This window comes from Brachycentrus maculatus, unplaced genomic scaffold (genome assembly GCF_059751285.1).
Source record: "Brachycentrus maculatus isolate JH-2025_06_01 unplaced genomic scaffold, ASM5975128v1 h1tg000144l, whole genome shotgun sequence".
Taxonomy (NCBI): Eukaryota; Metazoa; Arthropoda; class Insecta; order Trichoptera; family Brachycentridae; genus Brachycentrus; species Brachycentrus maculatus.
The window spans coordinates 1588836-1611873 of NW_028280897.1; the positions used below are offsets into that span (position 1 = coordinate 1588836).

General features: G+C 33.6%; 1 protein-coding gene across 6 annotated transcripts in view; it reads left to right on the top strand.

The window, feature by feature from the left end:
• The window catches only part of trio (trio Rho guanine nucleotide exchange factor), a 502261-nt gene that overhangs the window by 155751 nt on the left and 323472 nt on the right, over nucleotides 1-23038 (top strand). For all 6 annotated transcript variants that reach the window (XM_088260963.1, XM_088260964.1, XM_088260966.1 and 3 more), the window contains exons 3-9: nucleotides 10346-10556; nucleotides 12039-12152; nucleotides 13263-13443; nucleotides 14092-14312; nucleotides 15208-15463; nucleotides 17396-17589; nucleotides 21583-21663. In XM_088260963.1, coding sequence (XP_088117089.1) covers nucleotides 10346-10556; nucleotides 12039-12152; nucleotides 13263-13443; nucleotides 14092-14312; nucleotides 15208-15463; nucleotides 17396-17589; nucleotides 21583-21663 — 1258 coding nt within the window. The remainder of the gene's footprint in view (nucleotides 1-10345; nucleotides 10557-12038; nucleotides 12153-13262; nucleotides 13444-14091; nucleotides 14313-15207; nucleotides 15464-17395; nucleotides 17590-21582; nucleotides 21664-23038) is intronic.

The window sequence follows — 23038 nt, forward strand, 5'->3', positions numbered from 1 at the left end:
AATAAAAATAATAAATCCTATTTAATTTGGTTTTAATGCGAGGTAAATTTAAAAAAAAATCATTGATATTTCAACATACATATATGAAGAAGAATATGAAAGTCTGGGCATTTGCGGGGCTTACGACCTCTCATAGGCTTGTATTAGTGATCACTTAAAGTATTTCAAATACTTGAATGTGATCTGGTCAGGAGTCGGAATAATCGGCGTGTATGAATTCGACAATTGTTTGCAAAGACAGATCGGTGTGGCTTTCTATTCTCTCTGCCTACCCCTGAGGAAAAGCGGCGAAATGGTTAGTTAGTTAGTTATTAAGTTTTTGGAATGATTTAAAAAAAATATGGTTCCATATACATAATTTATATTTGAAGCACTAACTTTGTGATTTTCCATTTCATAATTAAAATGTAACTTTGTTTAAAATCATTTTAAATATTTTATTATAACTAAATTATAATGTGTACCTGTTTCGAACCTAACCGCTTCTTTATCAAGATTGATTATTACTAAGCGGATAGCTTCGAATCCTGTAGACATTATAATTAAGTTATTATTAAATATTTATAGTGATTTTAAAACAAAGTTATATTTTAATTATAAATATATTTCCATCTGAATCCACTATTCCACGAAAAATTATTTGTGGTAAATTTCTGAGATACGAGATGTTACGAAAATATTGCCCGTCACGTTTTCAGTTTATTAAAGCGAGATAGCATTTTTATTATTATTATTAAGTTTGCCTTTTGCGATGTTTAAAAAATTTCAAATTCCGCCGAAAAAAAAGGAAAATTTCTCCCAAAAACGTAGACAGAAGGTTATTTACAAGAAATTTACTGCTGTTAGCACAATCGGCGAGGGTAGACAGTGTTTACGAATCCTTCTATTCTTATTTCGAAATACGTCATTTGTATTTTGTATTCATCTCGAATTGATTTCGCTTTAGGGTACGATGCTTTCCATTTTTTTCTCAAATTGAACGCTGTTTGTTTTCGGATCCACGTTATAACATACAGTAAAACTTCGATATAACGGACCTATTGGGGAAAGGGGTGTCCGTTAAAGCCGAAATTCGATTTTTAATAAAAATAAGTTTAAATAAATAAATTTTTCGTTGTTGTTGAGAATATGAACACTGCATTTAGGTATAAATAATAATAAAAAAAACAAACGAAATTCTATTTATTGTCTTCGGACACTCGTCTTGAAGTGACGTTGCTGTTTGATATCGACGCGCTTGTTAATTACGCGAAGACGCGAAGTTAGCTGTTTTTTATACAATCAACTCGACTACTTTCGACAATGCGTATAGTATAGTTGAATTTCATTATCTGACGAATAGTCAATTAATGTTATTAGATCGTCGAGATGTGATCTTACCGCTGTTAACTTCACTTTTGGCAGTGTCGTTGTTGCTCCGGCTAGGTGCAGCTACAGCAGGACGGCATTATGTCTCAAATTCTAGTGCTAGACGTATGACGTGATTATCATGACCGCTAAAAATTGTTTACATGCGACGACTCGTGAATTTAAGCATGCATAATATTAACAGAACGTTTTTTACATTTGACCGGATTATTGTCCGTTTTATCCGAAGTTCGTGAAATAGAGATCCGTTGTATCGGGGTTTCACTGTTACTTTATCATTAAGACGAACAAAGCGTATGATACTCTTTCCTTTGACGGTGATTGTCAGGTGTCCTTTTATCCTTTGACGGCTCCCAAGGGATTCTGGGAATAGGGTGGTTTTCCACTCGTTACCTGTTTTTAAAGTTCACCTTTCGGACGAAAGTCAAATCATCAAATTAAATATCGTCCAGGCGACACGGCGCGTAAAGTCCCAGTGGACAACACATTTTCATTTACAACATTTTGAGTGTGTCCAAATACTTGTTCACAAATCGTGATTGTCTCCGCTTAGGAGATATTTTTGACATCTCAACATAGATGAAGAAGAATATGCAAGTCTGGGAATTTACAGGGCTTACGACCGTCATAGGTTTGGTTAAGTTATATCTACACACTTGTAACATTCACCAATTCTACGCATGATTGACAACCATACAAAATTTTTGGAACTTCTAGATATATTGATCTCGTGACATTATGTATGTGAGTTCAAAATTTTAGGATCAGATTGATTCGATCGTGCCAAGTACTCTCTTAGCCATTGTCACGTCGTCCGTTTGCACCACGTGTCCAAACCAGCTCATTGATCCTGTCTGAATCTTTTCAAAAATTCTTAACTCAGACTTACATTATTTTCCAATATCTTCAACGTCGATTTTTCACACATTCGGCTGCGTAGCTTTTTTTGCACTCAGCTTTTCTCCATCTTTTGACAGTTCCATATTTCGCTTCCATACATCAGTATTTACTTTCGATAATGCGTTTACATACATACGTTTACATACAAGTGTCGCTTATAGTGATTGGCACTTAACTCGTATGCAAAGATTTACGTTTAATATATTTTTTATAATCTCAATAATAAACTCCTTCTTGTAATATGATGAAATCGGTATTTATTACAATTTAAAATGTGTATTTATTTATTTTATTTTATTTGTTCGGGAATTGTACAGCTTTACATTTAAAAAAGTATATGATAAACAATAGTTACATTAACAATAATAAACATTACATTAACAAAAAAATAGATACATAAAAAAAATAAAGCGAATTAAACAATTCCACATTTATGTTATAATAACCATTAAAAAACATTCAGAGATTTAAAAAAAAGTGTATGGGATAAAAAGTATTCCTTTATATTCGTATTCTAGTATACTTCGTTCTAGTATCGTCTTCCCCCAAAGTACTTATCCTGCTTCCATACTTTATCGTCAATAATTAATGTTCATGGTAAAGCAATGTTTCTGTTGATGGCAAAGTAAGTAATGGGTACCTAATCTATATTTCATTGCGACAAATTCGTAACTTCTCGGGAGTTTACCACTTAAACTTACAAGAAACGATCCTACATAAGTTTTTATTCCATGTTATCATCCTAAAATCATTTACAATTCTTTAAGAAAAAATATTGACTGCGTAAACCTAATGTACGATAGCGAACATGAGGTCGGCGAAAGAAGAATGAAAGTGACGTGAAAGTGAATAAAATAACTCGAGGAATGTGCCGCAATACGATGTACAATTGATGTTTAAAATGTGAGATAAGGAAATAATGCAAAGCCTTGTTAAATGGTTTAGACATGCGTAATGAGTGAGTGAGAATTGAACGGTGAATCAAATGTACGAGGCGAATGTACTTGGAAATAGAAGCAGACGAAACTTTAAATACTTGGACGCAGACAAGCTAGGATTTACGAGGATATTTATAAAAAAAGTGCATGAAGAGTATTTTTGAATTACCTAACGTCCATGTGACTCTAAAATTTATTTACGGCTTATGCAACACCGCTTATTATGGCACTACTTAGGTGTAAACTTTATAAGTTTACATCCTATATATACATATTTGTCAGTGGTTTTATTCTTAATGTTAAAGTTACTATAATTTCATGTAATTCATGAGTGAAAATTCTAGGCAAAAACACTCGCTATCTCGCTAAAGGCACGAGTCGAAGAATGTATGCAAATACAGTGGTGTTGGGTTCTGTTCTCTCTACCTGCCCTTGCGGTGAAGCGGCGTTACAGTTTGGTCTGTATCTCTGACGTAGTCGACGCTTGACAGTCAACACTTCGTCAGAAATCTATACGTCAGTAATTGATAGGTCTAAACGATGTCCTAACACTTCGGTAATAGAGCCTTAAAGGTGAAATATCGGAAATCCCACCGAACTTCGGTCCAAACTGAAAACCTACCCTTTGAGTATCACTGTAACCGATGGACACGTTAATTATTCACAATTGATTCTTGTAACTAGAGAGGCGAGTTGGAGCGACACATTTACCCTAACAACTCAAATCTGTCCTCCTAAAAACATTTTACTGTAACATTTTTTTTAGTATTGGAAGTCTATACTTACCAAGAACTAGAATTAGAACTTAATTTAAGTGTTTCATTGATTCGACAGTCACTAATTTATCCATTTTAATTTAAATTTAACTTGGTAAATACCACTTTTTCTTAAAATCCATTGTGACACGTGTTTCGATGAATCCCGCATCATTTTCGAATGCTTTGTGAAGCTAAGTCTGAATTTTAGAGTTGGGTCCTTGCGACGTTGAAGATGAAAAGAGGGTGGAGCTGTTCGCACATTCGTTTGAAAGATCGCATGTATACAAAGAAAATTGTATGCCAGAATAAAAAAAAACGAAGATATAAGAAAGGAATGTAAGGCTGAACTAGGGATAATTTAAAATATTAAGAAAAGTTATTTAAGGTGGTATGTGTATGTGGAGCGAATGGATAACGAGAGAATGACTGAGAAGGCAAAGGTGAGCGAGAAAACAGACCGAGGACGGCCGAGACTTGACACGAACATATCAATCAGATCCTAAAATTTGTGATCCTAGATTTGTGTTGATCCTAGGTTTTGGTCCCGTGGTTAGTTTCGCGGACTCTTGAGTCAGAGTTTCTCGGTTCGAACCCAATTTGGTAGATTTTGATACGTATTTCTAATAATAAGCCACTTAGGCTCACATAAATAGTATGAAAAATTTAAGTATTTTTGTAAATAATAAAAAATCTCTTTTAATAACAAAAAAAAACATTTTGGTGTCAAAAGTATACGTATGTATGACTAGATGTGTGGATGTGAAGGAAGCTAAAAGTGGTGTTCCATCCTCTCTGCCTTCACATGCGGAGAAACGGCGTGATGGTAGTAGTAATAGTGTATGTATAAAATGTATTTATCTAAATACAATAAAATGTATTGTCAGTAAAGACAATATCATTTGTATTTTCTGTCGAGAGTTATATAAATGTTTTCGTAATTACACGACAGAAACTTTGGCAGCCAAATACGCAGGTCTATTGTGATTGTTACCGTTACAATTTGCGGGCCAGAGCGGACAGGTAGCAAGACAACATCCCCTGCCATTCAGGTGCCTCCAGGCCGGGCACAATAGATCCCCCTTTGTAAACCAAAACGGATAAATATTGTTATTACATTAAGAATAGAATGTTCTGGAACAGTGCTTCCCAATTAGTTTTCCCGCGTACCACTTCAAGAGAGACACCGAATTTGCGTACCTCTGATTGCGGGAATGATAAATCAAAAATGAAATCAGTTTTTGAAGTGAAACTTTGGAATATAATTTTACAATATAATTTTTATATATGTATAGACTTTCGAAAGGTGAAATAAGGAAGGAATGCAAAGCTGAGATAAGCATTATCGATAAAATTAAGAAAGGTGTGTTGAGATGGTTTAAACATGTAGGTTGAATCATGTGAGGAAAGAACGGTAAAACGAGTTAATGAAGCGAATGTAGTTGGAAAAGGAGTACAGGAAGACCGAGAAAAACTTTGCACGATCAGGTATGTCAAATACTTGAAGGCGGCCAGGTTAGGACTCGAAATAATCGGTGGGAATCCATCCGCTTCAGGTACCAGTCCAGGATATTATTGAATAAATATTGAAGTGAAAAGAACTTTTTTTCCCCCCCTCCCTGGGAATCGAACCCGGGACTATTCTACACTAACCGATTTGAAATATATTTTGGTAATTGTTGTCAGCGCATTTGTTATTTGTTGATTAAATGATGGAAGTTGGGAGATTGATGCATCCGTACCCCTTGATGCATCTTCTCGTACTCCTTGGGGCACGCGTACCACAAGTTGGGAAGCACTGCTCCAGAATGTTCCGTTCCATCGGAATTCACGCATGACTTGGCCGGGTATGTATCGTTTCCCCAACACGTGTTTTCACCTCAAATCACAATACAGTTTATCTATTCTACAATATTTTGTCATTTTATCTTAATACCGTTTCATTACCGCTTTAAATTTTGCTTTAAAAAAACACGTATTAATTAAGGAACGGGACTTTTTGTGAAAGGAAACATAGAAAGTAATGTTTAAATTTAGCTAAATAAAAGGAAACATAGAAAGTAATGTTTAAATTTAGCTAAACAATATTTCGCGAGATTTTACCTTTTGGGTCAACTCTCCGGCTAGCTCGCTCGTTATCTTAGGAATGCGGGATTCCACTTACTCTTAACTAAAATAACCATTACGCCGCTTCGCCGCAGGGGTAGGCAGAGAGAATAAAACGCCACACCAATCTGTCTTTGCAAACAATCTTCGCCCTTCCACATTCATGCATCTCCTCATAAGTAACTAACTATCTAACCATCACGCCGCTTCCCCGCAGGGGTAGGCAGAGAGAATAGAACGCCACACCAATCTGTCTTTACAAACAATCTTCGCCTCTTCCACATTCATGCATCTCTTCATGTGGATTATTCCGGTTCCGACTTGATCATTTGAAATACTTGATCATGCCAGATTTTTCTCGGCCTTCCTTCGTTTCAATTCCAACTACATTCGCCTTATAAATTAGTTAAACTGATTTTTCTTCTCAGTCGTCCACATGTTTTAACCATCTCAAAACACCTTTCGTTATGTATATCGATAATTCTTATCTCAGTCTTGAATTGTTTTCTTATATCACCACTTATGTCGTTTTATAGTTCTTCTTATTTTTGTTCTTTTTGTAGATCCTAAGGATCTGTTTGTGCCTCCGCCGTAGCTCTTGGGATGTTGACTGCCAGCTGTCTTTCCACCTTTTTGGAGGTCTGCCTGGGGGTCTGCGGCGATACGTGGAAGTCTGTCTTCTGACATGCTCATTCCAGTATCGCTTTCGTTGTCGTCCCCACCTTACGATATTTATTTTTATTTTTCATTTCATTAAATTCACTTATTCGATAAACTTGATAACAAAGGATTAGCGAAATTAACGATAAGCGAAATTTGGCGTATTTTCAACAAAATATTGTAGTCCAATTGGATAAGGCTTCAGGCATTGAACATGAATTTGTATTCACATTTTGCGTACATATCACGTAAATGGGATTAAATGTGTTCAATAAATTGTGCGTATACTTATATATGAATGTGTTATTATTTCGTTCGTCTCGACATGTTTTCGGTTAATGGATTAGACGAGCGGTCGCCAAAGCGTTGGTTCGCGAAAAAATGCACTGGAAAATGTAGAAATTGAGTGAAGTTTTTTTCTAGCTTTGAAGCCTTCTGTACAAAGTGAAATAGCGATGAAAATGCTGATTCTATTATTTATAACTTATTTATGCCAAAAGGCCTTTTCATCCGTCAGCGCAATCAAACACGATATCGATCTCGCCCTGAAGCAAATGAAGTCTCCTTAATAATAGAGAGCGATTAAAAAACAAAAACAAAGTGGCTTATATTTTAAGGGCAAAATAAGATAGTATATATTTATATATAATCAGCATCTATTAAGCAATAAATATATATATTTTTAAATATAAAATAAGCATCTTATAGCAGAATTCAAAACCAAAAGATTCCAACAGAACTTCAAATATTTGTGAACCAAATATTTCAATACCCTTCCTACAAATGTTAAAAAAATAGAAGTCATTAAAATTCGTAAAAAAAAATAAAATTCATTTTATAAAAGTTAATCGAAGAAGAAAAAAAAATTATAATAATAAATTATTATACCAGTGCTCCACAACCTTTTCCCGCCTACGACACACCAAAATTCTTACTTGAATTCCGCGGCACACCAAAAGCTAAAAAATATAGACCATTGAAAAATGTTTTTTTTAATAATAATCATTCTTTACTACATTTCTATAGACAAAATTATTAAAATAAATTTGTTATTGTGTACTAAATATATGATGAATAATTATAAAATGTCAATTACATTAATTTGACCGCGGCACACCTGTATCCGGCTCGCGGCACAACATTGTGCCACGGCACACCGGTTGCGAAGCACTTTATACCATGTTGCGAAGCACATTATACCATTCAAAGAACAAACAATAATCAAATAATTTATGTCGGAAAAAAATATATATTAAAAAAGCAAATTAAATTACATTTTCTGAATGCTAGTTGTGATTATCGATTTTATTTCAATTTTCTGTTTTTTGTCATTTATCAAATCAGGGGTTGATAAATGTATTCAGACATTTTTGGCACGTAATATAATAATGAAAATCCGGCCTGTTTGAAAATAAGATTTTTTTTTCAACTTTGGTATATATCACAAAGCATTATTTCGAATTGATAAGTATTCTCCTTTGCATATTATTAGATTGTGGGTACTGTTTACTGATGCGAATGCCAAAGTACCTAGAGTTCGCAAAATATTGCGTCCTTGCCTAATGATATGCTAAAGATGTTTGGATTAAGAGTATATTTTTCAATATTAATCCGAAGTTTCATGCAGGAAATTTGTTCTATTTTTTCTTTTATTTTCATATGTTAGTACCATTATCAGGTCATTTTATGTGGAATATGTTCTGGTATTCGACAACTTACTAAAAAAATACGTACGATAATGGGACCTTTCCCACCCTAGCATGGCGTTGGCAGAGCTGGGTAGACTATCAACAACGAAACGCGTCACGTGTTTAATTGCCACCAATCGAAAAATTAATTGAAAAATGACAAAACGGTGACAAGCTGTCTGAATCGTAGTTTAACGGGAATCAATAAATTTCTATTGTAATTTTGATTATATGAAATATCAAGAAATACTCACCACATTTTAGGTGTGTCCAAATCATTGTTCATAAATATGGGTTTTTCAACTTAGGAGTTGATATTGACATCCCAATATAGATAAGAAGAATATGAAAGTGTGGGTTTTACAGGCCTTTCGACCATTTATAGGCCGGTTTAAGTGATCACTTTATATACGTGTAACATTTACCATTTTACCCATGATTGACACCCACGTTACTAGTGGTTAATTGGTCTTGTTATTTTTTTAGTCTATGTATTTTTTATACCTACAATTTATTCCCCTATCCTTACTATCCTACCTGAGACAAGCCTCTTATCGACGCTTTCGCCCGTTGACGAACATTATCAAGAAAATTTAAATCTACAACATATATACTTTCGCCCTTTATACTTTCGTCCAAAATATTAATGTTCGTATTAAGATTTTATATATTATTCCCTCAAGGGCGCTTATATAGATATAAGCAATCCCGGTTTATACAGACGCTTATCCAGAAGTAAGCCCGGATTGAATAGATACTTGAAGGATTAAGTGGACCATGTGCATATGTGACTATATATATTTTAATATGACCATCCTTTGAAATGCATCCGACGTCGTTAGACACTTTTTTAATGAACCTCCCTGAAAAGGCTTCGCTCTCGAATATTCCGCAGCTTTTGAAAAAAAAAACACTAAGCAAATATTTGCGTGGATTACTAGCGGTTGCGCTGTTTACGATTTGAATATTTCTGTACTTTTTTAAAGAAATATTATTAAATTTACCATCAGTAATACCGTACTTCATATTTTCTCAGTGAATTTAATTTATTTTTATTTGTTATTTTTTAAATAACATTTATATTGTGCTCAAACATATTTATATGTACATACGAGTACGTACTCGTACATATTTTTTTTTCAATATTATATACGCGTGTATATAATTTAATTTTTTTTTCACAACATTTAGAGTGTGCTCAAACCATTACTCGCAAATCTGGGTTTCTCCACTAAAACACACACAAAGTTATTTATTTCACTAAGTGAACGATGAATGAAAAGGAGAGTATTACACTCGTATTACCATACCACGAAATGTACAATCTTTTTATTTTATTCATTATTTATTTATTTATTGAATTTGGCGTTTAATTTATAATACTCAATGTTAATTAAATATGAAATTTCAAAATCAAACACTGATTTTAAGAGTCTACTAAACCGTATTTTATTATTTTAAAAAATACACATATTTTTTTTTTTTTGACAATTGTTTCACCTTGTTATGGCGTGTTCAAACTAATGTGAAGATTAAATGAGGGTCTTTTTACAGGCCTGGCCATATGTATTAGCACCCCCTACAGTATTGGTTTATGTCTTTGAATTCTTGCAATCTTTTCGGATTGTATCGTATTTTGATGGATTTTACCTACTACTTATTACCTGCTAATAAGGGGTTTGATTTATTTAAATAAACTACGCCCCTAATTATCGTAGGTCGGGATAGTATGTAATAAGTAGTAGGTAAAATCCATCAAAATACGATACAATCCGAAAAGATTGCAAGAATTCCAAGAGTCGCAGTATTTAAAGACAATTCTGTAGGGGGTGCCTAATATATATGGCCAGGGTTGTTTAGATATGCAATACTAGGTACTTAAGTAACAGTTTAAACAATAAATAATAAATTGTTTTGTTTTTGTTTTTAGTGAGTCCATTCGGAGTCTGGGCTTCACCGTCTTGGTGGACATGCGGGGCGGGGGAGGAGGGGCAGGATCCTGGAGCGCCGTGAAACCCATCCTCAAGGTCCTGCAGGAACACTTTTCACCCGGAGCCGTCCACCAGGCCATCATCATCAGGCCTGACAACTTCTGGCAGAAGCAGCGCACCTCGCTCGGATCGCACAAATATAAATTTGAGGTGAGTGCATCCTTAACCTTCCCTCCTGGTGATATATCGTAGTCATACAGGAGAAAGTGACCAACTAACAAAACGTAAAATGTTCAGGAGGGCCATTTAAGTCACTTTTGCTTGCCAAGAAAATAAACGTAAATGCAGTTAGTCATTTTTAACAAGTCAATATATTATACTTCCAAGTTTAGAATCCTTTGGGATTTTTTTCAGGGCAATATTAAGCTAGTAAGATATCAAATAGTCAATCATCACGTTTTTGTAAAAAAATGCACTTGGTCACTTTCTCCTGTATGACTACGATATATTTACTACATCTCGACTTTAAAAATGAGAATATCAGTATAAAATATAATAGATTACGGGCTCAGAATTTTTGTTTTCCTCCGTAATATAAATACGTACACATAAAAGTTTTCTAATATAGTATAAAGTTATCATTTGCGATGACGGAAATAAATAATTTGTTAAAAAATCATCACTATGATAACCTAACCTATCCTCAATTAAAAAGAAACAGTAAATAATTAACTATTTTTTATGTCAGTCTATTCTATCGACGCTCTGCGTTTAGCAATGTATACTGGAGTCGATATATCGATTCTCAGCATTCTAACTAGAGGTGTTCCTAGTATATCAGTCCCAGGTACAAATACTATGATACGTCAAGAGATCATTATATCATGATACTTGTATGGAGCTGGAATACGTACAATATACTATCCACTATCCACTAATCAAATCTCACAAATCTGTTTCAAACCAATAAAACCAGCGCTAACATTGTCACTCATAAATCTAATTTTAGATTATCAATGACTTGCCGGTCAGTCGTTTTGCATTGTATATTGTAAAGCTCTTTCTAAGACTATTGGTTTATTAGATACAAATGATGAAAAGAGACAAATATACATGTCGATGTCAGTCATGGTGTGTTAAATATCTCTCGGCTCAAGACTTACCGGGTTCGGAAATACGTGGAGATAAGGCGATTGTCCACTACCCGGAATTTGACCATCCGGCAGTCCGGTTTTGAAAAATGAAAGCAACTACGACAGTTTAGCATGATCGAATTTACGCGCAACATGTTCACGCACCGATCCGAAAAAAGCACATGCCAATCCAAGTCAATCGTCGTTTTAAAACGCTAACTGACATGCCGGACGGTAACATTCCGTGTAATTCCGTGTAGTGGACAAACGCCCATACGAAGTATCATAGTTATTCCGATATTATATAATTTAGCGTACTGCGTACCGCAGCGGCGCATAGTGCGAGATACGGGGAGCATGGACCAGAGATTAGTCTGGTAACAGGTAGCGTATCCTAGTATCTTGTCATGGTGATATCGGTAATAGCGATATCGCTAAGTACCAGTCTAAACACACCACTAATTCTAAAAGTTAATAAGTCTTTCGTAATCAGTTATATGAAGACTTCATTTTATTGTAACGTAATAATGTATGTTTTTTTAATTTTTTTTTATTCTAGACAACTGTGATAAGTCTGGAATCTCTACATAAGATAATAGACACCTCTCAACTAACTGCAGATCTGGAAGGGACGTTACAATATGATCATGATAAATGGATTGAAATGAGGCTGGTACGTATGCAATATTTCCAATTTATTTTCAGACTATCTGGTATCCTACTACTAATCTCATGCGAGATTTAATGCAAATTTCAAACGTTCACGTCTTGTTATGGAATTTTTTTTATTTTAAAATTTATAATTATTTTAGAAGGAACAGATATAAAAAAATTATAAGATTTATAATGTTATATTGTTTCTATTCACGGTATAAAATTTAAAAAAAAGGATAAAAAAATTTATAATTATGAGAATTATGTTTTTTTTCATTTCTTTTATCTAAATTCTTATTATTTTTATTTTTATTTCTACAAAAAAAACAAATATGTTAAAATCAAGTTTTAAGAATAAGTACCAATAGAATAGTCAAACAAATTTATGAGGCGAATGTGGTTGGTAATAGAGGCAGCGAAAGACTGAGGAAAATTTGGCATGATCAAGAATTTCATATACTAGGATGTAGTCAGGTCAGGAGTCTCAGCATAATCAGAATAATCGGCGGGTGTGTATGAGGCGATACATGAATGTGGAAGAGGCAAAGATTGTTTGATGGTTCTATATTTGCCTACCCCTAATTTCAGAATTAAAATTTTAAAATTATTTTGTATTTTACGTATGTAAAAAATACAATTATATTTTGTTTAGCGAGTTTTTTCATTGATTTTAATTTGAAATTAAATTACAATACTACTAAATTTACGAAGAAAATCTTATTCAATTAATTCCATTTATTAATTACTGCTGGAAAGTTCATGAATACAATTAGTATTAATTAATATGTGCTTGTTAAAGTGTGTGTGTGTGTGTGTTTTCGCTGAATATGAATGAAAATAAATTAATGTATTCTCAATTATTTTGTAAATCACTTAAATATCTGACATGTTTTGAGCAAGTAACTACAATCAAATCATTAGAGATAATCAATTTTATATGTAGAAATACTATAGTAAATATTGTCAAAGTTATACCATAAATTTATTAAATAATAATTAAAATTATTGAATGATTATCACATTTAAATTTCACATTCTGGTTATATTATTATTATGTATGAAAAACTGTGGTTTCAGATACAGTGAATCGCAAACAGCATTGCTAATCACTTTGTTACCGTGTTTTCAGGCTCTGGAGGAACTGACCTGGCAGGCAGGTGACATATTAGATAGGTTAGATGATTTACAAGAGGATTTGGCTAGATCGGACTTTGCGGATGACGTCGCTGGTGCCAAGCATGGTATCGATCTTCACAATGAAATGAAGAAGAAAATTGTTAAAGTTCCTGTAGATGAATTAGAAACTCAAGGTAATGAATGGTTCCATCAATTCAATTAATTAAGTGCATACAAGGGTGTCCCCCCAAAGCTGGCTTTTATATGAAATATGAAAAGTTGAAATATAAATTTATAATTGTGTTAAAATTAGAAAGCTTCTCCTTGTAGTATCCAGGAAAGGTATTACATATGTTTTATATAGGTCTCTGCTAATTAAAGAAAATTTATTGAACTCAACCATAGATGGTCCCGATAAGTAGCATGTGAAAGAAGGTGTCAATTGAAGCAAAAATATATAACTTATGATATTTGAGTAGTGTGGCTGTGAATCATGAGTAAATCATGGTGAATGTTATACGCATATTATGTGATCACTTAAACCCTAGTTGTAAGCCCTGTATATACCCAGACTCTATATTCTTGTTTAATTTAAGTTTTACTTGGTTACCCTTATTTCTTAAAATCTATTGTAACACATGTTTCCATGCATTCTGCATCGTTTTCAAACGGATTTTAAGAAATAGTGGTATTTACCAAGTAAAACTTCTATTAAACATAGATAGAATTTGCCACAAACTGACAGCCAAATCAATTAAAGAAATTCTATATTTTTCTTCATTTGTGTGGGGATGTCAAAAGTAATATTTTTTATATTTATGAAAATTTGAATTATTTTGTAGGTGAGCACCTATTGCAACGCTTACAAGCGGCTGACACCGTGGCTAACAATAGTGGAGGGAACACTGTTGGCGCATTTCATTGCGGAGAGTCATCGGGAGTCCGCCAGCAGTTGGAAGCCGTCCGACAGGCTCATCACCACCTCCTGCAGCTCTGGCACCACAAGAAACTGCAGCTAGACCAGTGCTTTCAGCTCCGACTCTTCGAACAAGATTGTGAAAAGGTAAATTGGTCGATTTAGATTTGAGAGAAACACCACAGGGTTTTATCTTCTTCTTCTTTCTTTTCATGAAAGAGGTTGGGTAATGTAACAGATTCAACTTTAATTGCAAACTTATATTCTTAAGCCAGGAGATTTATCATCTTTGTACTCTACACTCTGTTACTTTAATATTGCTTTTAAATATATTTTTTCCCCTTATTATTTTTCTAAATCTCCCGGCTTTTGACAGATACCTCAATAGAGACGATAGGGCTTTTCAGTTCCTTCCCCGAAGAAATTTGTTTTGGGTTTTTATTCTTCTACTTTTATGACTTTTCGCCCTTTAAGAGTAATAAATAATAAATTTGGATAACTTATATAGCGCCATTTTCGTAAAATACTATCTCAAGGGCGCTTCACTGTGAATAAATTGGGGAAAATATTATGGTGGAAATAATATGGGTTTTTTTCTAAGGATCATCTCACTCTCACTATTTCTTACCATTGGTGGAAGAGCATTCCACGACATCGGCCCCGCAACAGCAAAAGTACGCTCGCCATGTTTAATGCGCTGGTTGCGAGGTGGTAAGATCACTTCGCCCATTGCAGTTGTTGTAGGGAAGCATCAACTGGCAGATTCTTGCGAATGCTTTTAATTTGCCTTAGCTGATAAAAACATGTACTTGTTGTTTTGCTGATTTGAGTCTCAGGGGAGAAATCAGAATCTAAGAAAACGCCCAGCAGTTTGACGGCCGGTGAAGTGGTACTCTTTGGATTGAGTGGTGTTGTGTTATCAATCAAAATCTGTCGTTTAGGTGTGGCTATCCAGAGATATTCCGTTTTGGACGGGTTTGATATCAATCTGTTTTCAGCTGTCAATATTGTCAACTTTATAATCTTTTATCATTGATTTCAGATGCTGGAATGGATTTGCCATAATCGTAGTTCATTTCTATCGTCGTATGTGGAAATTGGACGGTCTTGCGCGCTTGCCAAGCAACTGCAAGAAGAGCATGCTAGGTTCGCTGACGCTTGTGGCGGTAGCGCACGTGCGTCAGTAAACCGCGTGTCGACAGCCGCTCGCCGGCTACAGGAACAGAGGCATTACGCCCACTCTCATATTGCGTCACTTGCACACGCTATGGAGAGAGCATTCAAGGACCTTGCAGCAGGTCAGTGAATACTTTTATTTATATTTATCTACAGACATCTTAAAAAAACCTCCATTAAAATATATTTAGATACAATGTATTTGACACATTGTTGTCGGGCGGTTTTTTCATCATCCCCGATCTTAATTATACTCGGACAGTCTGCCGCCCGACCCTCAGTATACTAATTACAAGTAACCGCAACACCCAATTCCCATTTGTACAATGTTTTTCGGCATCTTCTTTTTTTCGGCACTTCTGACGCGCAAGTGTATCGGCGTTGTTTTATTTCTTTGTCAACAAATAAAAAAGATTGATTGATTTGACAGTCCCTTGGTGTAATATCTATCTATTTTTCATTTAAGTTTTACTTGGTAAATACCATTATTTTTCAAAACCTATTGTGACGTGTGTTTCAATGCATTCCGCATCATTTTCCAAACTAATAAATTGATTTTTAAGAAATAGTGGTATACATCAGTAAAACTTAAATAAAAAATTTAAAAAGTAATTAATTAAAAAAATCTTTATAATTTTGCAAATTGATTGAGCTTGTTGTGAAATCTATTCAAAGGATCTATAGCCAGGGGGGGTCGACTCGTAAACGTCAGATTGTTCAAAAAACGACCAGAAAATGACGAGACACACTAATACACTAACAAAAACACCAAAACGGGAACGAAAAATACGAGATACCAACAAGTTGTTCAAATATTTCAAATAAATATATACAGACTATGGTTACAGACAATTATCGATAGAAAAATAGAAATCCGTCTATGAAGAACTTCATAATATTGAGTATTATGCCAAAGTTAAAGTTAAATTTTGCGTATGAAAGTGTAGTTTTTCTTACTTAACACAACGCTCCCTTGAACTTCTGCAGCACCCCCCAAATGCAAAAAAATTAAAAACGCCTAGCCAGACTTCCAAAACGCCCACAAAGGGGCGCTGGCACCCCCGTTAAGAAACATAACTTCAGAAAGTGGTGGGCACTCCTTCCGCCCTTTTAAAATATTGTATTTTCTAGAATTTTAAATATAATATAGTAATTTGAAAATTCTATCGTTTTTGTTTTTGTTGAAAAGCCTTATATTCATACATAGTTTGGGATAATAATTTCAAAAAAGTTACCATTACCATTTACCATTGTAAGGCTGAGTTGAGTAACCATTATTAATCGCCTGAACTCTTTTTATAATTGTCGCGTTTTAGCCGTGACCTTTCTATTTTTGTTTACACTGAAATAAATAAATTTAGATAGTGAAATATCTTCTTTGTAATATTAATATTATAATTTTGAAAATATGTTATACAACAAATTTCAATATAAATACCATTTAACCTGAAAAATGAATGATAAATATTTCGGCGGGTGGATTTGATATTCAGCCGCGGCGAAGTCACGCCCAGCCGGGAGCTTAGTACTTCTAGCCGTTTACGTCACTTCCGGCCGCTGGCGAATATCACTTCCAGCCATAAAAAATCGAGGTAGTTGGCGGTCTTTATATAAAATAGTTAGTCTGTGTCTATAGCTGTTTGTGTCGTGATTCCTACTACTTTTATTGTGGTGTGTTGCCGTGGTGATGTGGTCACTTGGTGACCTCATGTTTGTGATGTGGGTTTGGTGACCAGAATAAAATTATGTACTTACAGTTGGTTCCTTTATTGAAATAAATGCAAATTTTCTCTAAATACTGAAATCAAATAATGACAAATAATTTATAATATATCGAGTTGAAGAAGTGAAGTTAAAATCTAAATTAGGCGTCCGCTTCCGTCGACGACCCAAAAAATTCTCGTCACTTTTCGGGTCCGGGTTTTAGCCTAGTATTTGTTCGGCTCAGTGCCCTCGGAAATCTTCGCTTTTGTTCGTATCGGCGCAGGACGCAACTGGTGTTGCTGTTCCACAGATCTATTCAAGAACATCGTTTTATTTGGATGTTTTTTCAGGATTGGAAGAACGGAGCGCAGTCCTATCCTTGTCTGTGATGTTCCACCACAAGGCGGAAGTGTACGCGGGGGCGGTAGCGGGCTGGAGTGCCCAGTGCGCCCCGCCACCAGACGTGAGGGATGTGCTGGCACTCGAACAACACATCCTCAGGCACCAGCAACTCTACGAGCAAATGTGTCAAGCTTACACAGAGGTATTTTTTAAAACACTATCTCATTCAATTACTCAGGCCTTTGTGTTGGGAACAAATACTATATCACAATTTTATAATTTTAACCTGCGATATTATTATTATTATTTATTATACAATTTATATAGTGCCGTTTCTGTGAGAAATTACCTCAAGGGTGTTTTACAATTCCCAATTTAATGTTACAATAATTGTAACATTCAAAATAACATAACCAAATACAAATTTTTTACACCAATATGTATTAAAAATGTCAAATTATAATTTACAACATTTTGAGCGTGTCCAAATACTTGTCCTCAAATCTGGATTATCTCCAATTATAAGTGTTATTTTTCATATAATTTTTTGACATCTTAAAAAAGATGAAGAAGAATTACAACGAATGAAAGAGTTGATGCTCAATAAAAAGCTTCTTTTCAACTCACCCATAGAAATTCTAGTGAGTCAAGAACAATGTTTTGAAATTGGATCATAAATATAAAACTTCCAAGAATTTGAGCGGTGTGGTGGTCAGTCATGGGTAGAATTGGTGAATGTAACACACGTGTAAAGTGATCACTTAAACCAGCCTATGACGGTCGTAAGCCCCATAAATACCCAGACTTCCATATTGTTGTCACATCTATGTGTGCACATCTATGTTGAGATGGCCAAAAATATTATGAAAAATAACTCCTACAATTGGAGATAATCCAGATTTGTGAAGTATTTGGACAAATTCAAAATCTCATTCAAATACTTTACTCAGTCCTTAGTATTGGGAACAAACATGTATCATGATTTCACAATTTTAACCTGCGATATGATTATTATTATAATTTATATTACAATTAAGTAGCACTGTTTTTGTGAGAAATCACCTCAAGAGCGCTTTACAGTTAACAGTAATTTTAACATTTGAAAACAACATAATCAAATACTTATTTTCTCCATCAATATATTTTAAATAACATTTTAATAATAATATTCATATATAAATATTGTCATTGTAATACACACACATATACAAACATATACATATCAAAATATAAGTGGATATGTGTATAGATACTCTATTCCACCCAAAGTCGACAAAAATATAAACATAAATGTGACAATATAGGCAAGTCAATTAGAATATGTCACAATTTATGTAATAAAACAACAATTATATATAAAGTGTTTTCCATTTTTATTTTATTTGATTAGCGACCAGGTTTTGTCATTACCGACATCATCAGACCCGTCTGATGATTTCGTTATCAATGAAACTTGGTCACAGGTCAAATAAAATAAAAATGTAAAAATCTATGCACATACTTGTTGTTTTATTAAATAAAATGTAGAGATGGCAGTACAAAACAATAAATAAATAAATGTTACAGTTTGTTTGAATTATTTTCAGATTTTGAATGGAATAAGGTTTTAGCTTGATTTTTTAAATCATAAAACTCATCTGGTATTTTGTTAGCTAATCTATGTACGTATTCAAATTCATTTTAATATCACATGCTTTTTGTGGTGTCCATTTTTTTTTAATGCGTATTTTGTTATTTAACCCCTAACCTGCTGGGTCTCTGATATCAAAGACCCTATAGTGGTAGCGTGTTTGGCTACCGTCCTAGAGGTCCCGGGTTTGACTCCTAGAGTGCTCAAAATAAATCTAAGTGATTTTTACTATCATATTTACTTATTATCCAGTTGGCTGGTTAGGAGCACATATATAATTACTAACAAATGTATTGAAGACAAAATGTTTTGTCTTACGATACATTTGTAAGTAATTTTAAGTTTGTGACTGTTAAAAACTACCTGCAGGCTAAGGGTTAAACAAGCATCTTCATTTTATTTAAAAAATAATCAATAAAAACTTCATCATATCACCTTTCTTAAAGCAAGCATCCTGGCTTACCTCATTTTTGGTCAAAATCATCTTTAACTGTAAGATTTCAGCACATACATCAAATATATCGATCTCAAGATTTCATTAATTTCATTTATTTATAAAATGAAATTTGAGGAAATATTTAGGTATGTGAATTTTGACTAAAATGGAAATATGTTATTTTACTTCACGAGGGATGATTACAAATTTTTCTTTCATATTTATTTACACTAAAATTTATAAAGACAAGTGCTTGGGTTCCATAATTTTCATACAATAAAGTAGTCAAATTGTTGGGTAATATATCCAACAATTCAATATGGAATTCTACCAACTGTCTGCAGTTACAATAAATAGATTAAGCAGTCACCCTAAAACTAAAATTCCTTAACCCTCATTACTCCTTAATTCCTTTTAAAAAAACCTACCATTATTCACATGATTGGTTTGATCCCAAAATAAATATCACATCAGTTATTGGAAAAGAGTAAAGTGTGTATTATTTTTATAATTGGAAAATATTTTACAATTTACTACATATCATACACCAACCTGAACTCTGTGAGTCTTAAGTCGATCAGATTTTCTAGTATTTACAGGTTATAAATAAAAAAAATGTATTAATTGATTCCGCAGTCACTTTGTAGTAATACAATCCATATATTTTTTATTCTAATTACACTTGGTAATTACTTTATTTTTTTAAATATATTAAGACACGTGTTTCGTTCTGCACCATCTTCAAACACCATACGGTGTTTGAAAATTATGGATTTTTTATGCATTTCACATGGTAAGCTCAGATGGAGTTAAACATTTTACAAACTAAGCTGATATTCTAGTTTCTGGTTATAGATTGAGATTACGATACTCCAAATTGAACAAAAAAAACATGCAAAAAATCTTTTTTGGGTAGTATTACATAAATTTATATTTTTCTGATGTTATAATTTTTATTTTAAATTCAGGGTTACCCTATTTACTCTGGTTTAAATGTTCTTCAATCATGAATGCAATAATGAATTTTACACACTGTATAAAGTGATCACTTAAACTAGACAATGACAGGTAAAAATAAATTTCCAGATTCTCTTATATAATATTTTTAAATAAAACCTGAAAACGTCAGTGCCGAGTAATTACCAAGCAATGTTGGTAATAACATCTGAAAAATATAGGTAGTACCAAAAAATATTTCAGTGATTTCTAGAGTAATAAGGGGAAATATTTTCATGCGGTGATTTGATTGAATATTGATTTGTGTGTATTCCTTCTGAATCAGGTATATGACGCATACCAAAATCTGTTAAATGGATTGGATATAATGCTGCAAGTTTGCCACGGCATTCCCCAACACAGAGATTCGTCCCGTTTGCCCGCAGAAGTATTAAGCGAAGATCCGAACATTAGTAATGCAGTTTCCTGCAGTGCACTTCAGAGAACGGTTCATACTGAATATTTCATTACTTCTTGGTTGGAGCAATAGGTGGTGCCGGTCTCAATGATTTTTTCGGCCTTCTGGGGAAAATGATTTCTAATTATCTTGTGTACATATTTTTCGAAAATCTCCGATTTACTTGTGTATATATATATTTTTAAAATATTTCCCTACGACTCAGCCTTCGGATTAGGTGTCATTCTCTAAATTTTTATAAAATTCTTTTCCACATACTCACATTTACTTTCATGCTTTTTAACTACATAATGCTTGATAATTAACGCAATAACCATTATGACTGAATAACGGTCTTTTGCATGTCTTTTTTTTACTATTCCATGTTTCATAATGTGTATACTAATTTCAAAATTTTACAGCTATCTGATAAACCTAATGATATATTTCTGTATTTTATACATATTTTATTTTTCATAATTTTTTTACACTTTATTTTTATTGATATATTTTAAATGAAAATATCAAAAAACCAAAAGATAAACCATTCTCAGAACCCTGAATTTGAATTAATTTTATTATTGATTTAATATATCCCTGAATGACCTAAAGCGCAGAGCAGATCACCTTGTCTTCACATATTAACAATCAAAATAACACTGCATCAATGGGGTGCGGATAAGGGTTATAGTAAAATGAAATCTTGCCCGGCTTTAATTTTGATTTTATTTGATAGGTACATTCAACAAGCAAGAAACTGCTCTACCAATTGGATCACCTAGTTCAAGTCTGCAACCAACCTGATCATAGAAATCATGTGAGTAAATCGCCATATGTACTAACTCAACCAGAAATGTTTTTATACACAATTATATTTGTAATTCTAATTTTTAGAAAACAAAATTCCTTATTCCTAATGGTTAAAAGATAATATAAACAAAGATAATCAGACCAGGGAATCATGACAACAGATATGAATTTACTTTTGCACGCATTGTTTTCTTATCATCTTACTATCTTCTTTATATAACATAAGATACATGATGGGATCTATCTCTTGTTGTTCATGTTTTATGTTGTTCATCATGCGTAATTATTGCGCACGTAAATTCACATCACATCTCGGCAACGAGTTTTTGGAGGAGTCGAACGTCTGTGTATAATAAGTAGTCTTTATAAATCTAGACAAACCGACGCAAAAGATTGAATACAAACCAACTACAAAAACTGAGAAATTTTTGCACCCCCCAGTTATTGGCACTACTGATTTTATATGTCAATATTATCTAACATTAACCGCATTAGTTTGAAGAATAATAATACTATAATTTCGGACAGTGTAAATAGCGCCATTTTCCTAAAATGGTTGAGGAAATGATTTACCAAACAAATGCGTTTTTAGTTTAGTCTAAAGATCATCTTACTCTCACTGTTTTTAACTGGTGGAAGAGCATTCCATTCAATTGGTCCTGCAACAGCAAGGCTCACCAAATTAAGTGTGCTGGTTGCGAACTGGTAAGATCACTTTACCCATGGCAGTCATAGTAGTCATCTAAGTGTAAGATTTCTATCAACTAATTTGTCTAATGAACGACATTAAACATTGTCCAAAAAAAAGAGAAAGATGCCCGTCAGGTACTAGTATAGAGAAGATAGCGCAATGATTAGTGCATCATATACCTGAGAAGATAATGCGTTCGGAAGCAAATACATCCACGTCATTATGATTGGTCTCCAGAAATGTCACAAAAGTAAGAAGATACTAAGTAATGCCAGGACGCAATCTCAATATATTGATAAATATTCTTTGTGTGCGGAGTTTCTTCGTTCGATCCCACTCTACCACAATAAGATACATATTTCTAATAATGAGCCGCTTAGGCTCACAGAAATAGTATGAAATTAATTATTTTTGTAAAAAATAAAAACACTAATATTACTCTTTTTTTTTTAAAAATACATTTATATTATATTGATAAATGATCTATGTGTGCGGATGCAAATCGGCTGTCCAAACTCAAAACACAGTAAGGGCCAATTTTTTGTAGTACTTTTTTTTTGCATTTTAGGACTGAGTAGATGCTACTTAGTCCAAAAATGCAAAATAACGTATTAAAAAAAAATCCCTTACTGTGTTTTAAGTTTGGACAGCCGAAAGGCGACTGCGTCAATATGATTGATCCCCTGAAATG